At 60.0% G+C, this 26707-nt stretch overlaps 2 protein-coding genes across 4 annotated transcripts in view; one reads left to right on the forward strand and one right to left on the reverse strand.

Annotated features, from left to right (window-relative positions):
- The first annotated feature begins 1395 nt into the window (after positions 1-1395).
- Positions 1396-7009, forward strand: FAAP20 (FA core complex associated protein 20). The gene is made up of 4 exons (XM_082665425.1): positions 1396-1468; positions 1722-1857; positions 1939-2225; positions 5836-7009. Exons 1-4 carry the CDS (start codon positions 1407-1409, stop codon positions 5906-5908), a joined length of 558 nt encoding a protein of 185 aa, XP_082521551.1. The 5' UTR covers positions 1396-1406; the 3' UTR covers positions 5909-7009.
- Positions 7010-8770: 1761 nt separating this feature from the next.
- Positions 8771-26707, reverse strand: part of PRKCZ (protein kinase C zeta) — a 97980-nt gene continuing 80043 nt past the window's right edge. For all 3 annotated transcript variants that reach the window (XM_082660363.1, XM_082660365.1, XM_082660364.1), the window contains 8 exons: positions 16732-16818; positions 15141-15276; positions 14867-14954; positions 13799-13918; positions 13035-13114; positions 12560-12649; positions 9322-9437; positions 8771-9162 (listed from right to left, as the gene is read on the reverse strand). In XM_082660363.1, coding sequence (XP_082516489.1) covers positions 9075-9162; positions 9322-9437; positions 12560-12649; positions 13035-13114; positions 13799-13918; positions 14867-14954; positions 15141-15276; positions 16732-16818 — 805 coding nt within the window. In that variant the 3' untranslated portion in view covers positions 8771-9074. The remainder of the gene's footprint in view (positions 9163-9321; positions 9438-12559; positions 12650-13034; positions 13115-13798; positions 13919-14866; positions 14955-15140; positions 15277-16731; positions 16819-26707) is intronic.

Here is a 26707-nt window from a genome sequence, read left to right on the forward strand (position 1 = left end):
CCCTGCTCCTGCCTCAAGCTGTCTGTCTTGGGCTGGGGCGTCGGCTGTGTGAGGTCTGTACAGGCAGAGGCCAGGACGCTGAAGACCCCAGGGCTCAGTTCCCAGAGCCCTGCGGGGGAGGAGCAGCTGCTCACACAGATGTCCCCATGCGGCTTCCCAGAACGGCCCGACAGTGGGGCACGCGCCGGCCGTCGAGGCCTGCTGGGGCCCCGTCTGCCTGCGTTCCTCCTGGAAGTCCCCACGGCTGGCGCTCAGAGGCGCGGTGACAGTTCCAGGAGAGGCTCTGAAGCAGCGGAAGCTGAAGCCAGAGCCAGTGGTGCCGTGTCTGGGAACCCCACCACCACCCGGCTCGTCCTGCACACCTCAGTCCCATCCTGGGGCCCCCAGGGCACAAACTCTGCACCGACAGGAGTGGCCGAGGGTGCCTGGGCGTCTGCTGCCACCACGTGGCGGATTGCAAGGTCACTGGACGAGAATGCCTGGCGCCCGGGGTGTCACAGAAGCCCCCCTCAAAGGCCCTCCACCTCCAGGCCCCCGCCCCTGGCCCAGGACTCGGGCGCTGCACTTGGTCGTCTCACATTGCTTTTTATTTATTTACTTATTTGGCTGCACCGGGTCTTAGTTGCGGCACACGGGCTCTAGGTCCCTGACCAGGGATCGAACCCAGGCCCCACCCCACCCCCACCCCCCACCCCACCCCCACCCCCCACCCCCCACCCCGCATTGGGAGCGCGGAGTCTTAACCGTTGGACCACCAGGGAAGTCCCTCTATTTCTTAATTAAGGGAACTAAGCTCCTTCCTTTTGTAAGGAAACGGGGAAGGATCGCCCGGGTCGTCAGAGCTGGACGCCCAGGCTCAGGGCTGCCGATGCAAAGGGAGGTGGCAGAGCTAGATCAGGCCTGGAAGCGGCGGGTGGGGACGCCAGGACCCCCAGCTGTCTTCCCGCGCAGTTCCTCCTCCTAGAAGCCGCTGCAGACCCCAGGCCTGAGGGGTGAGGGCGGCATCCCCCGGCTCAGCTGGAAAATGACTCCCTCAGGGCAAGGCAGCCTCCCGACCTCAGTGCCGCCTCCGCGGTGGACGGAGGAACCCTGGCCTCCGTCTCCCCAAAGGTTGGGGTCAGGATACCACCCTCCGATAGTGCCACAAAGGGGAGGTCACCTCATGGCCTGCGGAGCAGGTCGTGGGGTCCCCAGGGTCGGGTCAAGCGCCCACGTGGGGGTGGGAGTTGGGGTCCACAGCTCACGTCTGGCCGTGCGGGGATTGACTAGGGGGTCCTGGGTTGGGTTCCGCCCTGGCGAGCCGGGAGTGCCCGGGGCGGGGTCTGTGCCGGGGGCGGGGTCTGTGCTGGGGGCGGGGTCCGGCGCGCGGGCCGCTCATTTCCGCCGGACGCGCTGGCTCCGGGCGGATGGAGGCGGCGAAGAGGTCGAGACTGAGACTGAGCCGCCGGAGGCCACCCTCGGGGGTCCGGTGAGGCCGGGGCTGGGGGCAGCAGGGAGAATGGGGAGGCTAGTGTCCCCGGCCGAGCAGTGGCCGGGTGTCACGTCCCCACGTGCTTCCCCGAGCCCGCCTCGGACCTGCCCCGCCCCCCCAGCTCTTCCCACCCGACCCCCACCCGCGGAATTCTCACCTCCCCACGCCGAGCTGCGCACCTGTCCCCCCCCCGAGTCCTCTCTCCTGTGCCCTCCCCGCCGGCTGAGTTCTCACCGCCCCGTCGCCCCAGGTCCCCGAGCAAGCCCCCCGGTTCCCCTCCGGACGGCGGCGAGTGTGCGCGGCCGTGGGCTGAGCTGCTGCGCGCCGCGTGTGCGGAGCTGAACGTGGACGGCGAGCCGCCGCCGCTGCCCGCGTTCCCCGGCCAGGTGCGTGTGCAGTGGTCCCCGCGTGGCCCCGGGTCTCGGGCTGGGGCGGGGCGGGCGCGGTCCGACGACCCCGTCTTGTAGGAGCCTAGGCGCAGCCCTGAGCGCGCGCCCCCGGAAAGCTTCATCGTGGGAACCGAGACCTTCTCCTGGACGCCCTTCCCGCCGGCCCCGCGGCGAGGCGGGGACCCAAGCGACTGCGACCGGGTGCTCCGCGAGGCCCTGGGGCGCACGGGGTCCTCCGCCTGGTCCCCCCAACGACACCCCGCGCCCGAGCCCCGCGGGACCTCCAGCGCTGAGGAGCAGCCGTCCGTAGAGGGGTTGCCGACACTGCAGAGCTGCCCCATGTGCCAGGCCGTCTTCGCCCCCAGGTGAGTGGCCCCCCTGGGCCTTCCCTCCCCTCTGCTGCCACCCGGTGGCTCTTTCTCTGGAAACCACAGGCAGTTTCAGAAAGCTAGGGTAACTGAGCGCGACTTTGGCATTCTAAAGTGATATTTCACGCAGAAAAAGTGGGCAAAGCACAGAGACGGTGCTGATGAGCCAGAGGGCACAGGGGTGCAGGTCTGGGGGTCTACTTCCTGGTCCACCGGCCTGGGGCCCTGCTGACAGGCTGCAGCCTCCTGGACGGGGCCTCTGAGACTCTGCAGCATGAGGGCAGGGAGGCTCTGGCTCCAACCGGGTCCACCCTGACATCCGGGAACCGGGAAGTGACTGGCATCCCCGGGTGGACTGCCTCCAGAGCCAGTCCAGGCTGTGGGTCACTGAGCAGTTTTTTGTTACAGCCCCTCGGGCACCTTCCCCCGTGGGTGGATTGTCAGTTTTAAAAACAAGATTTCATTTCTGTGTCTAGAGATACTTATCTCTTTTTAAAAGTCTAATGTATACTTTTATACCTTTTTAAAAGTAAGGGTGGTGGAATTGGACTTTGCTAAGAAGTCCCAACTGCCCAGCTTGTGGGCCACATGTCACAAAGCCGAGGACACAGGTGTGTGTGGGGGGTCATGGGGGTCAGGACGGCGGGAAGGAGTTTGGTCGGATGAAGGGGGTGGACGGCCGGTTTCGGTAGCTGGACGTGCTCTGCGTGTCCCGTGGCCTGGAGAGTGGGTTCAGTTACGTGCCTTGTCTTTGGTTTTCCAGAAGTAAAACCAGCCCTGGGGGGTGAAGGGAGTGGCTTATAGAACTAGCAGCTGATGACAGACAAAAGTCATCAAACCAGTGATCAAAACGTGTGGCACAAAACTGCACAGGTCTGCAGTCAAACATCCAGGCTCCTCCAGTGGCGACACTTCACTGGAGCCAAGCTTTTGGGGGCCTGGACGGCTTGGGGTGGGGAGAGTGAGGGCGAGGGGTGAGGAGGTGGCTGTCCCCGGGGGGCCTGTGGGCGAGGCCCCCCAGCCGGCACAGGTCTGGCATGGCGGGGGCGGGGGGGGGGGGGTGCAGTGGGTGTGGCAGCCGCGCTGAGATGCCCGTGCTCCTCGTAGCGCTGGAAAATTTTTCCCAGACCCAGTGTCTCACCGAACATGTCTCTTGCCTGTACTGATGCTTCAGGACAGTTGTGGGCTGCAAACACCAGCTCTCTCACCAGTTTTTTTTTTTTTTTTAAACATTTGTTTATTTTTGGTGCATCGGGTCTTACTTGCAGCACATGGGATTTTTTGTTGCGGCGCGCGGGCTTAGTTGCCCTGCAGCATGTGGGATCGTAGTTCCCCGACCAGGGCTCGAACCCGTGTCCCCAGCATTGGAAAGAGGATTCTTAACCACTGCGCCACCAGGGAAGTCGTCCCCCCAGCCCTGCCTACGAGTCCTGATGAAGCCGTGAACGCTTTTTAAACTACGAAGTCCTCTCGATTCGTTCCCGCTGCAAGAACGTCTTCTTGGCAGCAGACCTGCGGCCCAGCCCCTCCGTCCCGGTCTAGGGGTGGCTTTTGTTCTTGGATTACTTGTTTTTCTACACAGTCTAAAAAAGGACTCCCAGATATGTTAGAAAGAAAGTTCTAGTCTGAGCTCTTTAAGCAGTTAGACTGAGGCTGGGCAGAATGCCTCGGGATTGCAGAGTCGGTGTCAGTGCGGTTGGGTCCAGGCCTCCGCGTGTCTGGAATGCTTCTAGCACGTTCTTCCCTCTGATTAAGAAGGAGAGAGCGGGCCCTTGCCGGGCCACACCCCGAGCCTGCAGGGTGACAGTGGAAAGCCCCCCCCCGCGCCCCTCCACCCCTGGGGCAAGGGGACAGGTCAGGCCATTAGGGGACAGAAATGGGACTGTCCCACACTTGCTTTCAGTGATTCTGGGGACTGTTTTGGGGCAGAGATGGAAGCCCTGCCGCCCCTCGGAGCAGAGGGATGGGCTGCTGGGCCGCGGGAGGTGCGGGCGGCCTGGGCGCCACGGGCAGTGAGACGGTGCTTGTCTTTCTTGGAGCCTCGCGCTTTCCGGGTCACTCAGAACCGTTTGTTCTCTGAGATTCTTCTCTGACCTGAGGGCCGTCATGTACCACGTGTGTGTGAAAGCCCCTCGGGGTCCGTGAGCTCGGGGCTGGTTCCGGAGATTGGCTCTCACCCGCCACCTGACGTGAGGACGGGAAACCAGATGGGCACCGTGTCCGCGTGATGAGACCCAGGCCAGCCCGTGGGGTCTCACGCGCTCCGAGGCCCCTGGAGGGTCGGAGCAGAGCCCCTTCCTGTGCTGGGCCTCCCGTCCACGCACCGGGCACGAGTGGGAGACAGAGGCAGAAGCTCAGTGTGCAAAGTGGACCCGCCACGAGGCTCCTGTTGGGGTGTGTGAGGGAATCCCAGACTGTGTCCCCACCGAGGGACAGTGCCGGGCAGCCCCCAGACGAGGTGACCCGGTCCAGATCTTAGGGTCTTCTGGTGGCCTCGGAGAAGGCACGTGGAGGGGCTGCTTCCCAGGACGGGCTGAGGGGCCTCTAGGGACTCGAGGAGGCACTGACCGGGGGCCTCAAATCCCCAGGAGGGAGCAGAAGGCCACCCGGACTGGCAGGGGCTCCCGCGAGCAGCAGAGGCCGCCGTGGGCGTGCATCAGGGGAGAGGCCGTGGCCCTCGGGCTCGCCGAGCCACGCGGTGAAAGGAGGTCATTTCAGGCTGGGCGCCGGGACGTAGTGGTGCAGGGAAGGGCCTGTCTGCTCTGGCCAGGTGACCAGCTTGGTCTGCTGAACGCCTGGCTCTGCCGCCCTCTGGGCACCGTGGCTGCAAGCTGACCGTACACGGGCCACCAGCACCTGGGGGACGGTCATTCCCGGCCTCTCCTCCTTGATGGCATCAGACGAGGTCAGGGATGGGAGGCGCCCGCTGTGACCGGCGCCCACTCTCCCCTCCCCCACCCAATGCCGAGGGGCTGACCTGTGGGCCGTGGAGCCCCACGAAGTCCTCTTCCCCAGAGGGGCCGAGTCCCTGAGTGAAGAAGACACATTCTCAGGTCTGAGGCGCACGCCCACCTTCGTAGTGACCGCCCTCCTAGTCACCAGCGCTCACGCCTTTTCTTTTCTGGTTGCCAAGCGGGTAGTTTTCGAAGGAAAACTTCGGAGGGAAGGAGGGAAGGGACGCATGGGCATTTGTTGGTGCGGACACACCTGGTGGGCTTGTCTGACTGATGAGACAGAGCCCCCGCCATGGGGGGTGGGGACCCCGCCCTCCACCTGGGGGGCCCCGTGTCTTGCCCACGCCCTTTACTTGGGACTTTCTGACACGGGGTTCCCCTCAGTCTCAGACGCAGGTGCCAGGTGAGCCTGGGAACGGGCATCCAACAAGCCTTCTGGGCGCCCTGGGGACCTTGGACCCAGGAGCAGGGTTTGGAAAGGCCCTTTCTGGTTGGGGGGCTGCCTCCTTGGTTCTGCCAGCCGAGGGCACCGTCCCCGGTTTCTCTCCAGCTACTCTTTGGTGCGTGGTGAGCACCCAGGAAGGGCGTGAAGCGGGTGTCGCGTGCTCTGGCCGGGCGCCCTCCCTGCCCGTGACCCTCTCCTCTCCTCGCAGGCTGACCCAGCTGGACATTGAGAGCCACCTGGCCCAGTGCCTGGCGGAGAGCACGGACGACGTGGTGTGGTGAGCAGCCCGGCCCACGGCTCCCCCTCCACTGGCTGGGCCACCGCCCCTCCGCTCTGCGTCCCCCAAAGCTGTGTATTAGAGCGCGTCAGCGTGAGGCGTTCACGTCCCGCGTCTGTGTTGAGGCCAAAACATCGGGTCCTTTTTCCTTTTGGGGTGATGCTGAGCAGCGTGGTGACTGAAGTGGACAGAGCAGCCCAGGCAGGTGACAGACAGTGTCACCAGCCGTTCGGTATTTGTACCCAGGTTGGCAGAACGGACGCTTTGCTCACCTCCGACTGGCTCCCATTTCACGACCGTGTTTTAACCCCCGGGTGAACCTGCTCCTTCTGCAGCTGTAGGTTACTGCCCGCAAGGAAGACACTGTCACTGGTGCCTGTCACCACCCGCAGGGGTTCAGAGCAGCTCCCCTCAAGTCGGGAATTCACGGGGAGGAACAGGCCCGCCTGCCGGCATCTTGTGTGAGCTGTGTCTCGTTCGTGCTCTCAGTGCCCACGGGAAGCAGGGCCAGGGAGCGGGTGCGGGTAGTTTTCCTTCCGGCGCTGTTGGCCCACAGGTTCTGGAAGAGCCTCGTCTCCAGCACAGCCACAGCGGCTGCAGCACCGGTGGGAGGGAGGGGGTAGGATGTGGAAGCCTAAGGTTAACCCCCAGAAGTTGGTATTTTCCTTTCAAAAAGGGCTTCAGACGAGCCATGAAAAGACACAGAGGAAGCGTCAGTGCACGTTTCTCAGTGAAAGACGCCGATGTGAAAAGGCTACACGTGTGGTTCCAACTCTAGGACCTTCTGGGACAGGCAAAAGCCATGGAGACGGTGAAAAGACCAGTGGTCCCCAGGGGCTGGCGGGGAGAGGGCAGAGACAGGCAGAGCACAGGGGAGTTTTAGGGCAGGAAAACACTCTGAACTACAAGGGTGGTTACGCAATACGTGTATCAAGCCTGGGTCCAAACCCACAGAATGTACTGCTCCCAGGTGATGCAGCAGAGCAGGTTCTTCCCTGGTAGCAAATGCACCCTCTCCGGGGATGCTGGGAGACGGAGGCGGCAGCGGGGCGGGGGGGCGCGTGCGAACTCTGTACCGTACCCTCACTCTTGCTGCGAACCTAAAACTGCTCTGAAAAATAAAATCTGTTTTTCAAAAGTGGCTTCAGGAGCCTTTGCTCCTGGAGACGCCTACTTCTAATGAAAACGACAACAGCACGCACTGTCATTAACGTCTTTAATAATGTGCAAGACACGAGCGGGTGTGGCCTCGGTGGGCACCCCCTCTGCAGGAGGAAAGCCATGGCCACGTGCGCCGCCATTCACTGTACAAACCACAGGGACGCGGTTACCTCTTTACAGTTCTGACGGCCCCAGTTTCCAAGAACCGTATCAGAAGGACACCGTATTGTGACTGGAGCCGCTGGAAAATGTTAATGATTTGTTTCCAAACCCCGCCTCAGCACACCCTTCACCTTCAATTTATAAAAACAAGTGACTGTGCACAAAATCTCCCCTCCCCAGGAGCACAGGTCACGCACATGTCTTGTACACGAGCGACCGCACTGGTGACCGGGAAGCTGTTTGGCAGCACCGCAACCTTGATATAAATGCCTTAGGTTTGAACAGATCCGTGGCCCCTGTGCTGTCTGAGCAAAGATGTCACCATACCCGATGCAGCACGCGACCCCTGTTGGGAGGAAGGGGGCTCCTGAGGCCGTCCGTGACCCTGTCCTGGGCAAGCGGGGTCTCCCCCGCCCAGGCGACCTCGCAGCCCTCACGCGTGGCTCCAGGACGACGTCACCGCGGGGCTGCCACGCCCCTCAGGCCCAGGCAGCTCTGACTCTGGTCCGTGGTCCCTCATTTCCGTCTCTGGAGGTGGGTCCTGGTCACAACTGGGGTGCTGGTTGGGACAAGCCTACACGTTCCATGGACACTGCTCTGCCACCGGGGTCAGGGGCCTGGGGAGGCTGGCGTGTCTGCGGAGGGTCACGGTGAGGCCGCAGCTTCTCTGTTATCCTTTAATTACCGTCATCCGCCCGAGGCCGCAGACACATGGAGAGAAGCAAGGCCTAGGGGTGTGTGGCGATGTGGGACATCCGGGGACTGCTGTCCCCGAGGGCGGGCAAGGCCCCTGCCCCCCCCCCCCAACACTCTGCCTGTCCCTGAGCCACACCTGACATGTCAGGGACTTGCAAACCCACGATCTACCTCGTTCTAGAAAACCTCGGGTTTGGCTTTTCACTTACGAGGGTGGCCGAGTGACACGCGCCCCCTTTGCAGATTATGGGAAGTGGGGGTGAGCCGTGCCCAGAGATGCGTGTGTGAGGGTATTCCAGATTTACTGTTTCACTTTAAGGCTTAGGACCCATCATACATATATCTTTTAAAATTTCTAATTCTGAGCATCATTATTTCTGATAAAAATATTTTCCCAAAATCTGATACGTAACACAAGACGTCACATAGGCACTGCTTAGTGTTTCCAGAAATATATTTTGTGCGGATTTAGTTTTCAGATTTTTTTTGTTTTTTGGTCTACGGGTGCTTTGGTGAGCCGTGTTTTAGAACCTCTATGATCCAATTTTCCTGGTCAGTCTAATGCCTGGGTCGGGACCAGCGGTGCCCACCTGGTGAAGGGGGGACCTGGGCGTCAGACCACAGGGGCTACTGACGTGCTCGGTATGAAAATACTTGTTAAATATTAACAACAGGAACTTACCAGGATTTAGAAAATGTTCCGAATTTGTAAAAATGCTCCATTGCAGTGGGTCCCCGCAGGCACTTACACTCCCGTCGCCGGCCCGCGCCTCCTCCGGGTGGGGCTGTGCCTGCGACGCTGGGCGGGTGCCACCCGCGAAAAAAAGGCATCAGAGGGAAGCTTCAACATCATCGGGACACTTTATTCCTCAGGACGTTACAGGCAAACTCTCCCGGCGGAGCAGGTCAGTTCTGTTTCTGTGGAAAGTGTGCACCTTCGAAGTCGGGGACACTTCCTCCCTCGGACACGGGCACCGCGGCCTCCGCGGCGCAGGCCCAAGAAGCAAGTTCCTCTGGTGCAGGCGGCCGCGGGCCGCATGGAGGGGCTGTTCTGCCCGGGCCGCCAGCACCCAGCCCGGCATGCATGCATGCGCGGTGGTCGGGGACAGGCCCGCACCGGCTGCCCGCGTCCACGACGAGAACGCGGCGCCTCACGCGGACTCCTCGGCGGACAGGAGCAGCGGGTGGGTGTATTCAAACCCTTCAAACTCCGACTGGTCGATCCTCTTGAGGACGTCCCTGTGGGTACCGGACAGGGCAGGCTCGACGGGCCGCGAGAGACCCCGGCCCGCAGCTCGGGATGCCCCACCCCCGCCCCCGCCCCCGCCCCCCACGCGAGACCCGCCCACGGCCACGCCCCCGCCGCTCAGGACGCCCCGCCCGTCCGGCAGGTCTTACTCGTCGTCCGGGGTCAGCTGCACCGGCTCGCTGGTGAACTGCGTGTCGAAGTTGTCCAGGCCGTAGTCGTCCGTTATCTGCGGCTGGAAGGGCGGCAGGGCCTGCTTCTTCCCCAGCTGCAAGAAGACACGCGGTCAGACCCATGCACGCCGGCTCAGCGCCCGCTTGGAGTTTGCACAAACATAAACCACGGAATCGAACAGAAGAGACCGCCTTTAAATATGCCTCATGTTTAAAGACCGATTGTTTTTCTCTTAAAGTCCAGCAGGAAGATTTTCCAGTCATAAAAACCCTACTTGAGCTGAAAAATGCTGGCAGCGCAGGCCGTGCGGGATGTACCTGGGATGGAGCGCAAGGTCCGGCCACCCACGCGGGATCCCACGCCATCTGGGGTTTGCGCCCCCCTCGGCAGCCCCACCACTTAAACCAAAGGAGGCTAGTTTGGGGAAGTTTCTTCCTTTCTTAATCTGGGAACCCAGGTCATAAAGGAGCTGGGACCTGGCAGGGACGCCCACACTGGAACCCCTTCTCCCAGAAAAGCCTTAAGTGGCCATTTCTATGGTTTCCTTTTTATATGTAAATTTATTTTTGGCTGCATTGGGTCTTCATTGCCTTGCAAGGGCTTTCTCTAGTTGTGGCGGGCGGGGGCTACTCCTCGTTGCAGTGCGCGGGCTTCTCATTGCGGTGGCTTCTCTTGCTGCGGAGCACGGGCTTCAGTAGTTGTGGCACGTGGGCTCAGTGGTCATGGCTCACGGGCTCTAGAGCTCAGGCTCAGTAGCTGTTGGCGCACGGGCTTAGTTGCTCCGCGGCTTGTGGGATCTTCCTGGACCAGGGCTCGAACCTGTGTCCCCTGGATTGGCAGGCGGATTCTTAACCACTGTGCCACCAGGGAAGCCCTCTATGTATTTCTAATCCCAATGGGATGCAAGGCAGTAAAACGCTTGTCAGGTGGGAAATGGGGCGTCTCAGGACCCAGACTCTGCTTCCTACTCGACATTTAGGAGGATGAGACATGCTCATGCCTAGAGAGGGTGAGTCGCGCTCTGGGGCAGGGCAACTCAGCGCCACACCGCTCACAGTGAGGACGGAGGACGGCGAGGATGGAGCGGCCCCCACGTTCACACACTCGGTGACATAACCCACCCAGGTGTGCGCTGCGCACTTGTGCTGGGCCAGGCGCACTCCTAAGAACACAGATCGAGTCGTAAGTGAGAGGTAAGGTCCTGCCCCGCGGGGTCTGCGCCCACCCACACCAGCCACGTGTGAGCCAGCAGCCAGCCCTGCAGCCCGGAGCCCTCAGCTCTCAAGGCCCAGAGCAGCTTGACTCAGGAAGAGGATGCCCCAAGCCTTTCGGGACGGGCTGCCCCCTTCCCTTGGAGGGTCTGCGTGAGTGCTGAGCCTGGAAACCTCCACCTGGGTGGGGCCTCCGTGGGACCCCGTCCAAGATGTGGAACTGTCCCAAGGCCCCGTGTGGGGAGCGAGCGACAGCTGAGTCAAAAATAAGCCCCCAGCCCAGCTCAGCTCACACCGGCTCTTTGCACTGTGGGACCCAGAGCCATCAGGAACTCCAGTTATAGCAAGAGAAACAAACTGGGCCTGGAATGCTGAAACATGTTCCATAAGTCTGGGGACTTGGGAAGGATGAACGCAGGTTCTGCTGGCGAAGTTGGTGCATGAAATGAGGATGCCACAGAAACAGACGAATCCTTCCCAGTAATGCCCAGGTGTCAGGGCTGAGGCCAGCGCACCTGCCAGAGCCCCGGCAGAGGAACGCCTGTGTCTGTCACCCAGGGGATGCAGGAGCAGAGGGAACGGGCCGACCCGCAGGCAGAGCGGGGTCACCAGTGTTCGTGTGCGTGCGTGTGTCTGCACACCCGTGCACACACTGCAGTCACAAGGCCCCGGCAGCTGGTAGGGTTGGGCCACGCCCTGGGCACTGTTACGGGGACACAAGGCCTTCCCTTCTTCCCTGACTTCCTCTCATGTGCAAGTTTCCGTATTCTTCTGTATGTATGAAATACATTCTGGTGAAAAGTGAAAAAAGGGGGCATTTCTTACACGATTTTCCCTCCCTCAGGTCTCAGGCTGCTTTAGAAACATTTAAACAGCAAGAGGCAGAAAGACTACGAGGCAAGCACAGCTGGGTGCTGGCCTGGGGTCCTCTGAGCCCAGCCCCACCCCTGCCCCTGCTCTGGGGGCCAAGGCTGCCTCAGTCCGTGGCAAAGCCCCCCGGAGTATCCCATACACAATGTCACCTCCTCTTCCCTCAGTCAAAAGCAGTGCACGAGGGACTTCCCTGCTGGTGCTGTTGATAAAACTCCGCCCTCCCAGTGCAGGGGGCCCAGGTTTGATCTCTGGTCAGAGAACTAGATCCCACACTCATGCCGCGACTAAGAGTTCGCATGCCACAACTAAGGACCCCACGAGCTGCAACTAAGGATCTGGCAAGCCACAACTAAGGAGCCTACCCCCACAACTAAGACCCATCGCAACCAAATAAAAAAAACAAAAACAAACAGTGGACGAGAACAGTGCCACCCGAGTGATGTCCTGTGCATCCCACCACTTAGCCCTGCGGTGTTATGGGAAAGAGGAGGCTGGCAGAGGACGGGGGTGAGGGGTGGCGGCTCCGGTTCTGAGGAGATGGCCTGAAAGAGGTGAGGGAGCGGTGGAGGTCGGGGAGGGGCACAGCTGTGCAAAGACAGGAGCGGACCTGGTATGTTGGGCGTCGAGGGGATCACGAAGGCCCAGCAGAGGAGGCCGTTGCTGCTAGGGGCCACGCGCGAAGCCGGGGACCAGCCCGGATGAGGGTGGCTCAGACCCAGGTGGCTGCAGTGGGGGTGGGAGAAGGTCCAGGCCCTGGAGGTTGAGTCCCTGAGGCCTGGGTGGGTCAAGGTCCACTGCAGGGAGGAGGGGCCACGGTGCACCGGGATGTCCTATTGGAACTAGCTAGCCAGCCAAGCGGAAACATCCGGGAGCTGAATCAACTCAGGCGGATGGCAGCGGTCACAGACCGGGCACCCCGCCACGGGACCCCCCAGCATGGCATGGGCGCCCAGGCAAGGCTGTTCCCAGGACCTTCAAGAAGCAGCCCCCGCCCCCAGGGGCTCGCCAGGCCCCCTCCTTGTTCTTCAGGAGTTTCCAGATGGCTCCCCGCCCATCTCCACCCATCGCACCCCCCTCGAGGGCCGCCCACCGCACGGGGCGGGGGGCGGTATCAGATTCCGCGCTGCTTTACCAGGTCCCAGTCTATACTACGGAAGAAAGCGTGAGACTTGATGTCGGAAAATCCAGTCTGCGGCCGGCAGCCGAGCCTCTCCTTAGGGTCCTGGGGGTCAGAGTTCAAATGAGGACAAGTCAGCACAGAGCAAGGCGGCCCCTGATTCCCGTGCCCAGCAGGGGAACGGGCCTGCCCTCCCCGGGACCGCCCCCCCGCCGGCCCAGCACCCAGGCGAAGACCAGACGTTCCCTTCATTGGAAACGCTTCCTGCCGGCAGGTTAAGCTCCTCCGGGAAGTTCCTCTTTGGCATCGTTCCTCGTCGTTACATTTTGTCAAGCGTGAACAAGCATCCGTAGGACCAAGGAAGGACGCAGAGAGCCACACCCACGCCCGACACTAAAAATGCCAACCAGCTGGTGGAGCCGTGGCCCCAGTAACAGAGGAAGGGCCGCAGCCACGGCTGGCTCGGCCGCCACGGGGGCCACAAGCGTACCTTGTTTAAAAATCCTTTCAACACGTGGGAGGCCTTGACCGAGAGGAACCGGGGGATCCGGATGGGCTTCTCCAGGATGACTGCAACGACCCGGACCGGGAGGTGAGAGCCAGCCCCCTCTCCGTGCCCGGCCCCGCCCGCCATGTCAGCTCTGCCCAGCAGCCAGGGAGCTGGCGGCCTGCAGGGCGCTGGGAACCCTCCTGAGCAGGCGGTTCGGGGCACTCGTGGTGCCCCGGGCCCCGTCCTACACCCCAGCAGGGTCTCGAGGCCGCAAAGGGCCCTAGTGCCCACAGTCACACGTGCTCACGATCACATACGAACCAACGGTGGCTCAGCTGGCCCTGCGTCCCCACGTCCACGGGTGCCAGAGGCCACCGTGGGGACAGCCTCGCCCTGAGCCCCAGCATGCCGGGGCTGTCGGTTCTGGCCCGGGGCCCAGATTGCAAGGAGCCGTGGCTGGAAGGGGGCAGCACTGTGGCTCAGCACAGCCGCTGCCCGGGACTCATGTGCACACCTGGCATGGGCGGAAGGGAGTTTGGGCTAAATCGGGACAGATTCTCTTTCCCGTGGGCGTGAGAGTGCCGTGTCCCCCTAGCCACGGCCGTTCCCACACCCACGGCCCGGGCTTTGCTCCCTGAGAGCCGGTCGTGGACGGGTGGCCCCACCTAGTCTGTGGCAGCCGCGGGGACCAGCCTGGGGACCTGCACCTCTGAAAGGGGAAAACCCGCAGGGTGTGGAGTCAGCTGGACGCACGGCCCGCGCACCTTGGAAAAGGTAGTCCTCGGTGTTCATGTCGGGGTTGTCGGTGATGATGTCGAAGGGGGAGCGGCCAGCCATCATCTCGAACATCAGGACGCCCAGCGCCCACCAGTCCACACTGAACCCTGGGAGAGAGTGCAGGCCTGTCAGGCCGGGCCTCTCCAGTTGTGCTGTCCCGTCACGGGGCGACAGTCATGACAGTTTGCGTTTCCTGAACCACAGCTGAGGATGCATGTCCCCAGCGTCTCCCAGGCAGCCTGGCCTCCCCTCTGTCCACTGTCCCCGGGACGCTCGGCTCCCCCTTACTAGCTGCAGAGCTGTCTCCACATCGAGGCAGTCCACGGACGGCCAGCTGCTCCCAGGGTCTGCAGCTGTCCACCTCCATCACACACGGGGTCCCCATCCCGGGCCAGGTTCTAGACTCCCTGCTCTGGTCCACAGCTGCCGTCTGTCCTTCCCTGGCTACTAAGTGACTTCAACCCTATCAGCCTCCTGGGTGCCCAGGTATCTGAGGGTGCGAGAACTGCCCACCCTGCCTACCCGCCCCCCGACTGTTAACAGCAAGGAAAATGTGTGGAAATATTCGATGGTATGTTTGGGATGTGAAAACAGCAGAACCCAAGGAAGGGGTGACAAGCTCCAGTGTCCATGGGGGCTGTGCGTGGCTCTAGCGGCTCTGGGAACCCCCTCCAGAGGGCGGCGCCCACTGACTCGGGACACCCGCCTCAGCCCTTCGGGCTCCTTGACCAGAGGGATCCTGTCCAGTGACCTCGCCAGGGGACACTCAGGTGGACACACAGGACGACAGCTGGGGACTGAGGCCAGTTAGTGGCTTGGGGCTGGGACGAGGTAAGGTGTACGTTTTAGTGCAATTTGGTTAGGAAGCCCCGGCTGCTGGGCCACGGCCCCAGAGCCCCTGGTGGGGAGCCCCGGCAGGGTTGGCCCCAGGCAGGCCCACCTCCCTCTCTCTCTGCTCCGTGGCCAAGTCCCCAGGGAGAGGAAACTCCCAGGGCTTGGGGCGCGCTCCCCCGCCTCCGCTGCGCCCAGCGCCCTAGCGCCCCGCCCACGCTCACCGTACTCCTCTCCCCGCAGGATTTCCGGGGCGATGTAGTTCGGGGTCCCGCAGAAAGTGCTCGTCGTGTCACCGGGGCCCAGGCCTTCCTGTAGGGATAAAGCCAGTTACCAGGAGGGAGGGGCCCGCCAGACACACCCCCGCCGGCGAGAGAACCAACAGAGGACCGGTGACGTGGGGGCGGCCGGAGCCCGGCAGCCAGGACGAGACGGAGCGGGCACTGGGTTGCCCGGGACCCCCCAGAGGCAGGCGGGGGCAGCGGGCCGGGAGCCCACCTTGCACATGCCGTAGTCCGTCAGCTTGATGTGACCGTCAGCGTCGAGGAGGACGTTGTCCAGCTTCAGGTCCCGATAGATGATCCCTCTCTCGTGTAGGAAGTTGAGCGCGATACAAATCTCAGCAGCGTAGAACCTGGGGAGGGGGTGACACCCGTCATCAGCAGAGAGAAGCCAACCAGGAACCGGGACGGGGGCCCAAGCGCACAGACGCCCCGTATCCTCCGCTGAAGAGCACGTGGGCCGACAGGACAGGACAAGGCACGCAGCGTCCTCGTGGTCAGGGAGACGCACACCAAACCCACCATGAGACGTCACCTCGCGCCCACCAGGACAGCCACTCTCCAAACCCCCCAGACAGAAAAGAACAAGTGCTGGTGAGGATGTGCAGAAACTGGAAGCCTTGTGCACTGCTGGTGGGGATGTAAAATGGTGCAGCTGCCGTGGAAAACAGCACGGAACCTCCTCAAAAAAATTAAAAATAGAATTACCATGTGACCCAGCAATACTGCTTCTGCGTATACATCCAAAAGAACTGAAAACAGGGACTCGAATGGTTATTTGTACCCCCATGTTCACAGCAGCGCTATTCACTGTGGCTAAAACACAGAAGCAACACAAGTGTCCATTGTCAGATGATGGATAAACAAAATGTGGTCCATTGACACAATGCAGTAATATTCAGCCCTAAAAAGGGAGGAGATTCTGACACCTGCTCCGGCGTGCGTGGACCTTGAGGCCACGATGCTGAGTGAAATAAGCCAGGCACGGAAGGCCACATCCTACGTGATCCCGCTTCTACGAGGTCCCTGGAGGCGATTCATAGAGACAGAAAGTAGGAGGGTGGCGGCCGGGGCTGGGGGAGGGGTGGGGAGTGAGTGTCTCATGGGGCCAGAGCGTCGGTTTGGGAAGATGAGAAAGTTCTGGAGGTGACGGTGGTGATGGTTGTAAACACCACGAATGTGCTTAACGCCACTGAGCTGCGAACTTATAAATAAATGCAACGAGACAGTAATTTTATCTTATGTGTATTTTACCACAATTAGGAAAAGAGGACATGAGCGTGTGGGGCTCGCTCTTCTCCAATGACTACCCGCCTCCCCCCAGAAAGGATCTACGGTGACTCATGATGCCGCGTGGAATTATTTTCCAGTGAGGAAATGAGGAAAAGAGAAAAATATGGAAAACAGGAAAGAGCTACGTACGGGGTGGAAATAAACGCCCCACCCGCCCGTGAGGCCAAGGCTGTACGGCAGTGATGGGGTCAGTGTCCCTGAGAGTCATTTAGAAAGAAATGGAGATGGTCTTCCTCTTCCAGGAGAGCCCCTGCTGTGCATCCGTGCAGATGGCGGGGAGCGGCCCTGCCGTCCAGGCGGCTAAGCTGATGGTCGGGACGTTCACCCCGTTTCAGAAACAGGGGAAAGCACGGCGCCACCGCACACGCAGCGCTCCGGGGGGTCGGCCACTCCCAGGACCCTCCCGGCTCTGGCCTGGCCCCTGGCGGGGGGCAGTGACCCCCTGTGCCCCTTCCCCAAATCCACTTCCCTCCTCCCGACCCCCCAGGCTCCCCCCGGCCCCCGGCTGCACCCACCTGGCGTGCTCCTCGGGCAGCTTCCTCTGCCTCTGCATGTGAAACATGAGGTCGCCCCCGTTGACGTACTCGATGACCAGGAACAACCTGTGGGACACGTGGCGGGGAGGCCAGGGTCACAGGCGCGGCCGGGACCCCCAGGGGTCCCCCTCTCTGGCCGGTCACCCTCCTGAGAGGCCCAGGGAAGGCGGTGACCGGGGCTGCCCGCCCCGCTCTGGGGTCAGAGGGGAGCCGCTCAGCTCTGACCCCAATGCAGTAAAACTCAGGAGAGAAACTCGCCACTCGCTGCGTCCAACACAGTTATTTGTTCTCCCAGGGGTGCCAGGCCTGCCTTTGGTTAAAAAAGTTAAAAATAAGGCAGGGCTGGTGGCCGGAGGCCCACTGGGGCAGGGAGGGCACTATGTGTCTGGGTGGCCGCAGAAGGCCTCCCCAGGGAGCAGAAGCCCGGGTGGTGGGGGGACGGGAGGGGCCACGGGGGAGGGCGGAGAGCTGAGGGACCACCCTGTAGGCCAAGGGGAAGCCAGAGGGCAGAGGCACAAACCAGGTGATGCGAAGGACCCTCTGGCCGCCGTCTGGATGCACCCCAGGAAGGGCGGACGGGCAGGCGGAAGGGGGAGGAGGTGCCCAGGTGAGAGCACAGGTGCGCTGGCCAGGAGGGCCTGAGGCAGAGGCCGCAAGATTGCCAGTGGGCTGGGCAGCCAGGACGGGAAGGAGTGGGTGGGACCCTCCCTGAACAGCAGGTCCCAAGGGGGAGGGTCAGGCTTGCTGACCTGGCCACCGGGAGCGATGCCGGCTGCCCTCCAGGAGGGGTGTTGGGGGCAGCGGGGTCGGGGCTGCCGGCGGGAGGATCCCTGGGATTGACAGATCCGTCCTCCGGATGCAGGCAGGGCCCTTCAAGTCTCCAAATTTACCATTTACCATGTGGTTGCTTTTCTGATAAGATCCTTCTCACATTTAATAAGGTTCCATTTTCAAAATTAAATTCCCACACGATTTTCCAGAAATACCCTGCTGAGGGCAGCTCGCGGATTTTTAGGTCAACGGCTCCTCTGGGGCGCTTCTGGGGAGTTGGGAGCACAGACGGAGGGGAGCAAACCCGCCAGCCCCCCAGCCTGTCTGCATCCCTGATTCAGTGATGACGTCCTTTAACACGGGGCAAGTGAACAAGCTGCAAATCGCCTTCCAACTCTCTGATTACATGTTTAGACTAGAAACAACTCCTAAATACATAAATAGCAGAAATGGAGACAAAAGCCTGAACACTGGGTGGGTAGCCAGAGCCTTCCCTGTCATCCTGGAGAAAACCCAGCTCCTCTGTGGGGGCAAAGCGGCTCCCCCGCCTCCAAAGGATGCTCCCGGAAAGGGTCCAGGAACCCTGGCCCTGACGCGGGTCCACCCGCTTTGCAGACAGATTGTGCTCACGCACATCTTGCCTGTGGCCGCTTTCACACTACAACAGAGGTGAGAGACGGAAAAAGCTTGCCAACCAGCTACAAACAGCAAGGACAAACGACAGCTGTACAGCCCCCGCTGACCGTCGGGCACTATTCCAACGTGTGTGCACGTCTGATCCTGGCAGCTACCCTGAGGGAAGTGCTATGCAGGTCCTCGACCCCTGGGGAGAGGCCTAAGACCGAAGGGTTTTAAAAAAAACCATTTACTAACAACTCTGTGACATCAAAGCACAGGACGGTATTTGCCACCAGGACCCGGAATCATGCAGCCCCAGGAGGTGTGTTCACCCCAACGTGGGTGCTCCCCAGGAAACGGATGTGGCCGCCCACACAGGGACAGAAAGAAATACACCAGTTCTGGAGACAGACACCAGCAGGACGGCTTAGGGAGCAGAAGAGATTTAAGGGGACATTTAAGAACCCAGAGAAGAAGCGGCAATGGTAGTTTCCCTTCTGTATCCAGGGGAAAGACCGTCAAGGCAGTTTCAAGAGAAGCCGCATCTCTACGCGTGGACGCGGGGACACGTTCAGCTGGTCTGTGGCTGTCACCTGGGGCCCCGGGTCTCAGGTAACTTGCCGATCAAGGAATTTATTTCATTTGTGAAACTGATCAGCTGCAAGAACAGAGCAGGATGGTTTTTGTTCTTAAAGCAACTGTGTATCTGAAGAATTTTTTCGTTCTACAAATAAATCTTAATACTACTTCCAACATTGCACTTTTTCTTTTTCCTCTTTGGTTTTTACAGGAGTACACTGGATTTACAATGTTGTGTTAGTTTCAGGTGTACCACTTTCAGCATTTCTTTAGCGCAGAACCCCACCAGAGCCGCCAGGGGCTGATTCACTCTGATGACAAGGCTTTGTGTGACTCAGACAAGCTGGCTGCTATGACAAAACGCCCCGATGTCCATGGCCAAGCGCAGCCGAAGGCCGTCTCTGGGCTTCACGCCCGGGGCTCTGCCATGGCGCAGGCAGAGTTGGCACGTGTGTGATGCCAGGATGGGAAAGAAGCCACCCCTGGGGCCGAGACAGCAGCTTACGTTTCCTCGGTACTTCACAAAATGTGCAAAATATAGTAAAACCTCGCAAAACAGGATTCATCAAGAGCTGGAGACAGCAAGGGGAGTAAACACCACAGTCAACTCACAGGCTGGGACCAGGGCAGGAGCAGAGGCCAGAGGCCGGCCCTACCTGCCTGACCCCCATCACCCGAGGAAAACCTGGGATGTGGGGCCTGCCCGATGGCTGAGGGTGCTGGGGGCAGGGGAAGAGGGGACCGTGGCCCCATCTGCATGGGAGATGCTCTCCTCAGCTCGGGGATGAGTCAGGCCAGGCCCCTACCTCCCCACAGCCCCCATGGGATAAAACACCAGCCCCAGGCTTCCCTGGTGGTGCAGTGGTTAAGAATCCACCTGCCAATTCAGGGGACATGGGTTCAAGCCCTGGTCCGGTAAGATCCCACATGCCACGTGCACCACAACTACTGAGCCCACGTGCCACAACTACTGAGCCTGTGTGCCACAACTACTGAAGCCCGTGCACCTAGAGCCCGTGCTCCGCAAAAAGAGAAGCCACTGCAATGAGAAGCCCGTGCACTGCAATGAAGAGTAGCCCCCACTTGCCGCAACTAGAGAATGCCCGCGTGCAGCAACGAAGACCCAATGCAGCCAAAAATAAATAAACAAATTTATATATATATTAAAAAAGCCACCAGCCCCATACCTCGCTCAGAGGGGACACCGATGGCATGGGACAGTGTGCTGAGATCAAGAGGTAATGCCACATGGACACCAGCAGCTGGCTGCATCTGGCCCCCCACCCATGTCTGTCAATAAAGCTTTATCGGAACACTGTCTTTGTCTGTCTGAACCCCAGTGAGTAGCTGCCACAGAGACCATGTGGCCCTCAAAGGTGAAAATACTTACTATCTGGTCTTTTGAAAAAAAGTGTCGACCCCGCTGGTGTCAAAAATAACAAGAACAGCAGACTTTACAGCCCTCACAAAACGTCAGGCACTGTTCCAAGCACATCTGTGTATAAAACTTAACCTGAGAACCGTGCGGTAGGTTCTAGGAGTTTCCCTACTTTACAGACGGGGACACCGAGGCAGTGGAGGTGAAACAGCTTTCCCAGCATCACACAGTTACTGTCTAATAAGATCTGGTAGCGGCCGATCTGGATGAATCCAGAACGCAAGCCTGGAGCCCCACCGCCAGTTACCGACCCCCCATCACAGGGGTGGCTGCCCCCCAGTGGAGCTCAGGGACCGAAGAAAGGAAAAGAGAAAGCAGACAAGCACCTGGGCTCCCGACAATGAACGACAGACAGGAAAGGAGGCTGAGGGCCAAAGGGAGCATCTCGGGAGAGACCACCCTCATTCCCGGATGAAAATCAGAAACGCAAGGCAAGCCCCAGGACAGACACGGTCCGAACCAAAACCCTGAGTCAGAAGGATGCTCACAGCGATCGCGGTGAGCATGCAAACCAGATACAGCCCACGGCTCCGGGGCAGCTGCCTACAGAGCAGGGAAGCTGGCAACTCCAGGCCCAGAAAAACCTCCTCTCGGAGCGGGGGGACGAACAGCTTGTCTCCATCTCCCTGTGGACGGCGCGTGCTGGACGGACACACCACCAAGCACCCGTCTGCGTTTGAGGGCAAGGGGACCTGGCTAAGCCTGGCTCAAGCGCCTGTGCTGTCACACATGAAGGACGCACGGAACGTGAACTCCAGCCCTTCCCAGACTCGGGAGTTGTGCCTCATGATGGAATCGAGCAAAGCAGGAGAGACCAAAACCGCGAAGCAGCTACAGAAGGACCGGCGGGAGGGTGGCACACCTAAAAGACATAACAATTACAGCAAACGCAGTTGGGTGGTGGAGAGAGGGAAGCTGCCCTCTGAAACACCACAGGCCCCAGCAGATTCAGGGAATCCTGCCAAGAGATCATTGCAATGAGATTTAGAATGTTCCAGAGAGTAAAAAAAATAAGGAAAATGCAGAAATCTAATAAAGATTGTATAAGGGGAACTATAGATGGATCAGAAAACATCAATGAAAAACTCCTAAATAAGATCAGAAAACTGAATTCAAAAGGACATTAACAAAACTGTACACTAAGACCAGGCATGCGTTTCCCCAGGAATTCAAGGAGAGTTCAACCCTGGGAAATAGGTTCTAATGATACAATTCATCATTTTAGGAGGCCCCGAGGAGTAAAAGTCATAACAATCACCCCCATAAACGGTGAGAAGACCTTCGGAAAAATTCCATATTCTTTCTTGACAATAAAATAAAAAGAGGTGTAAACTTCCTTCAGACAAACTGTAACTCCACGCCGGTTACTGGCGTGTCTGTAACCTCCCCACTGGGAGTCTCTGAGCTGCGTTTCTGAGGCTCTGGGGGAGATGGGATGATGGGGTCCAGGAGTCCGCAGGGGGTGAGCCTGTTCCCAAAAGCCAGACAGGGGCAGCACCTCCTTAGCCTCCAGCCTTGTCAGACGGGGCCCCTGTGGACCCGGAACTCAGGGCGATGGCCACAGGTGGAGACGCTGGTCCCTGCTGCTCCCTGCCTCCCCCAGTGCCCCTGGGCCCCTTGGTGTAGCAAACGTCAACACATTTGACTGGAATGCCAGCGCGGTCTGGTTCTGCATTCCTGACACCCCGCTGGCCCACGGCAGCTGGCGCTGGGCCCTCAGTGCCAACACCAGACGCGTCCCCTTGGGGTCAGGAAGGGGACAGGTTTGTCCACCACCACCAGTCCCCAAATGTGGTAGGTACCGGCTGATGTCATTAGAGGGGCACGAATCGGGAAGGAGGGGGTAACAGCATCGTCTGCAGATGTTATCACTGCACAGCCGGAAATCCAAGAAAACCACCTGAAATTTACCGGAGAAAGAGAATCATGAGGCAAAGGGCCCGAAATCAATGTGCAGAAACCGCGTTACGTTGCTTGTTGCTCTAATGGAAGAAAAGGCCTCCCTTACAGTAGAAACAGAAGAGGGAAACACTCAGGACAAGATGAAGCGAGGAACTGAAAACTCTGCACGAAGAAAAACTAAGATCTCCCGAAAGAGCAGATGAAAAGGGAAACCACGTGACCGAGCAGGAAGCGCCTGCACCCTAAGGATGCCCCGTCTTCCTTTCCGGAGCTGGACAGGTTGACTCCAAAGTCCACATGGAGAAATAAACAGCAGAAGGGAAAACAAGCAGCAGAACGTGCCGGTGACAAGGCCGGGCAGTGCGCACAAAGCTCCTTCCTCCTCCACTCTCCTGCGTTTTGAAATGGCGTCGTTTTTTTGAAAAAAGGAGCTACTCTTTTACGTGGTTTCTGATGTCGTTTAATAGTTGGCAGAAGCGCAATTTCAGGCCTGGTCCTGACAGTTACTTCGACCAAAGGAGCCCCCATGCCCGGCTCTAGCGAGGCCCTGTCCAGGGGAGGCGTGCAGCTGGACAGGACGTCATCTCAGTCAGGCAGTGGCTGCGTGGGGCACCGGAGTCACCGCATCCTAACGGGATGGTCCGAGGACGCCCACTCACGGAGAGCACGTCCCACGCCCGTGCACGCCCGTCCCCAAGCACGCGGTAATAACATGTCCCCACCACCCACTTGCCCTGGTCTGAAAGCAGCCAGTCGCCACCAGATTAGGAAGAAAGAAGGAATCACACTCAGTGAAGGCCATGTGTGGGCACAGCGGCAGGAGGACTCAGGCCCCTGCGCTAGGCGGACGGAGGCCATGCCCCAAGGGTCCCTCACTGTCCGGGGCTGTGGCGTGATCCACAACAGCTACCACAGTGTTTCCAGAGAGATGGAAACGATGGAAAAATACAGTGAAGTCCTGAAACCTCCTGAGTGTTCCGGGGAGTCTCGACTCACTTCTCCCCACGCGCGCCCTCGTGCCGGGCAGTCTAGCCCGAGGGGCCCTGCTTGGTAGCCTGAGGGGTCAGGGCTGTGTCCGGACCGTTTTAGGGGATGCAGGGGATCCAGGTGGAGAACAGAGGCTGACGTGGCTCCACCCACGCCCACTGTCACTCAGCGCCGCACTTTCTATTCCGGGTTGAAACTATGACTGGAACACAAGTACTGCCTTTGGAAAGTACAGTGACTCACGTTCCCAAGGAGGGAGCACCTGCCCCTCAAGGTCGCGGATGACTCCTGCCGCGTGCACGGCCCCGTGGGCGCATCCTCACGCAGATGTCACAGGTGTCCCGTGACCACCACCAGGGCCCCCGGGAACCGGATCTCCCTGACCCTCCATCAGGAGCGGGCGGAGGTCAGACTGGGCCCGGGGTCTGCTCACCGCAGGCCCGCCAGCTCCTCACCGTGGCGACAACTCACGTGGCCCCGGCTCCCCCTCGGCTCCCGCTTCCCAGCCCCACGTCCACACCGCCCACTGGACACGTGCTCGCCCCGCGCCCCCAGCTCTCCACGTCAGACCCCGCCTGCCGCCCCAGCAGCGCCAAGCGTTCGTCAGTCCTGCCACGCTCTCCCTGGCATTGGGCGAACTCACCATCCTCGTCCCCCTCTAGGCCTCCCTCAGGCCTCCTCGCCCAGCAGGTCCTGCGTCCCCCGCTGAGGACCGTGGTGCTTTCGGAAGCCGTCCCACCGTCAAGGCTTTCCTCATCCTTCCCCAGCACAGCCGCCTCCCCTGGGACACACCCGTGCGACCGTCCCTCGTGGGTTCTGCCCCCACCCCGCCCCGCCTTGGCGGCGTTCCCAGGGTACACGTGTGCGTTGCGGCCCCCCTATATGGGGCCCTGGGACCCCGTCCAGGCTGAGGTCTCTCCAGAGCTGCAGGTGAGTCCTCAGGTGCGATTTACAAAGGCCAACACGCAAGGCGTTTCACATCTCGAAGCCACCGGGAACCAGGAAGAACCGAGCTTAGCGTCTAGGCGGGCACCGCAAACAAGGCACAGCCGCTGTGTTCTTTAAAGGGTGAGAAGCGCCCGCGGCCGCACGTGAGCATAGACAACCAATCGGCCAACGGTTAAAAGGCTTTACGTTGGAACAGCAAGTTGACTGCAAACACTTTGCTGGTGGCTTGCTCATCTGGGATCTGAGATCACGCAGAAGCGAGAAAAAGGTCCCCAAACTACAATCTAACGTGGGGGGCTGGGGGAGGGAGACATAGATTTCCAGCCACCATCTCTCGATCACCCATTTTCCCCACAATAGCGTAAACTGAAGCCGTTTCCCCTGTTTTGGCCATTTCGGAGTTAATTTTGGCTGTTGTATAGAAAAGATGGGCTGTGTGGATACGAACAATGGTTTTTCCGTAACACAGATGTTTATTTTACACTAAAACCCCACTGTGGGACTTCCCTGGTGGCGCAGTGGTTAGGAATCCACCTGCCAACGCAGCGGTCATGGGTTCAAGCCCAGGTCTGGGAAGATCCCACACGCCGCAGAGCAACTAAGCCCATGCGCCACAGCTACTGAGCCTGTGCTCTAGAGCCCGCGAGCCACAACTACTGAGCCCACGCGCCACAGCTACTGAAGCCCGTGCGCCTAGAGCCCGTGCTCCGCAACAAGAGAAGCCACCGCAATGAGAAGCCCGCGCACCGCAACGAAGAGCAGCCCCCGCTCGCCACAACTAGAGAAAGCCCGTGAGCAGCAACGAAGACCCAACGCGGCCAAAAATAATAAATAAATACATACATAAATAAATACATTTATAAAAAAATTAAAAATAAAAATAAAACCCCACTGTACCATCTGCATATGTTTGTACACGCGTGGTGCTCTGTACCCTGTGTATACACGTAGCGACATTAGTGACTGTAATGCTCGGGGCTGCACGTCCATGAGTGAACATGGAACATGGCAGAGCCGGATGGCACTACTGGATTTGGGGAGAAAAAAGAAATGCTTGTTTTCTTCCCATCCGGAGACCCCCTTCCGATAACTGCTGGTGAGAAACTGTGTCTTATTTACCAGAGTTTTGCTGGTGGCGGCCCGCGGGCGCAGCTCCGGAGTGGAGCGGGTGTCCGCTGTGTTCAGTGGCGCTGCAAGGGCTCCGCCGGCTCCCGGCACCACGGCAGGCCCTCGGGGCGGCAGCTCGGCGAGGAGCCCACGGGAAGAGTCGAGGTGGCCCGCACGCCCATCCCAGCCACGTCCCCGCTGCCACCCTGCCCACCCACCTCCCAGTTCCCGACTCCAGTGGCCTCGCTCCTCATTCACCAGCAGCAGTGGGCGCGGTGCCGAGAGCCGCCCAACGTGGGGCGGGGCAGCTGCTGGCTCCTATGTCCTCGCGGGCTCAGACACGAGGTTCCGTCTGTTTGTTCCAAGGCCCAGCAGCCCCAAGAAGAGAGGCCCTTTCAGCCGAAGCTTACATCATTCACGGTTCCCCGGGAGCGGGACCTTCCTGGCTGTAAACGTTCCACTGACGGACCCACAGCCACAGCCCCTGAGGTGGGCATCCCTGCCATTCCCTGTCCCAGGGCTGAGACGGGGCCCAGAGAGGGTGCCCTGTGCGAGGTCGCCCGAACAGTAAGGGGGGCTGGCAAGCGAAGCCCAGCTGTCGGCTCCAAGCCTCTGCTGGTACCACTGTCAGGAGAACCACAAAAGGCTTTGAAAGACCGAAATGAGGACGGGGTCTCCGGAGGAGCCAGGCTCTGCTGCCACCTCCCTCCCAGGGCACGGCTTCTGGGCTCTCCCTCCGTCTCTGAGCCACTTTCCAACCGGGTGCGTTCTACACCAACAGTGCCATCCACAGACTCGCAAAGGAAGTCTGCCTGGTGGGGCCCCTCCCGGCCTCCCGGCCGGCTCGGCACCAGGCATCGGCCAGTCCCAGGGTCCCCGTCACCCGACGTGTGCGGGAACTTGAATTCTCCTGTGAGCGGGCTGTAACCTCTGACGAGTCCCTCATTAATCAGTGAGTCACATAAATGCTGACACACGCTCACTTTATATCTGTACCAAGGACACGACTGTACCTTAAGAAAATTATCTTTCAACACCACAACTGCCTGTGAGGTGCCAGGTATGAACCAACTGCTGGGAGCACGAAACACCCCACCCGGCCCTGCTCTCAGGGAGCTCACACCGTGGGTGGTGGGGGACAGGCGTATATCATAAACCGGCGTCAAAGCAGGCGCGTGGAAACAGCCCGGAAAGACACCTATCCGGACTAACCAGGTCTCAGGTGCTTCTAGACGTCACTGACGGATTCCATAGAAGTGGGAGGCAAAGGAACTAGACGCGGATGCTAATGGCTCCGGGGATGCCTCCCGGCTGTGAGTGCGAAGGCCGTACACAGCTTCTCACGTCAGTTTGGAAAGGCGCTACCGTGCGCACCTGCATCGCGGGGCTCACACAGAAACACCTGCGGGATGGTTTTTGTTTCCAATTCTAACCTTAACGCACCTGGGAACACGTGAGCCGGCGGATTTCCGGGACGTGAGTGCAGAAAGCGCTGTGCTCCTGTAACAGGGCTGGAAGTGAGGCTGAAACACCTGACCCTTGTACATCCACGCCCTACAAGTTCATACAGTGAAGTTAACTGAAAAACACAGCAAGACTCGTTTC

The sequence above is a fragment of the Grampus griseus genome (genome assembly GCF_964374135.1).
Source record: "Grampus griseus genome assembly, chromosome: 1".
Lineage (NCBI taxonomy): Eukaryota > Metazoa > Chordata > Mammalia > Artiodactyla > Delphinidae > Grampus > Grampus griseus.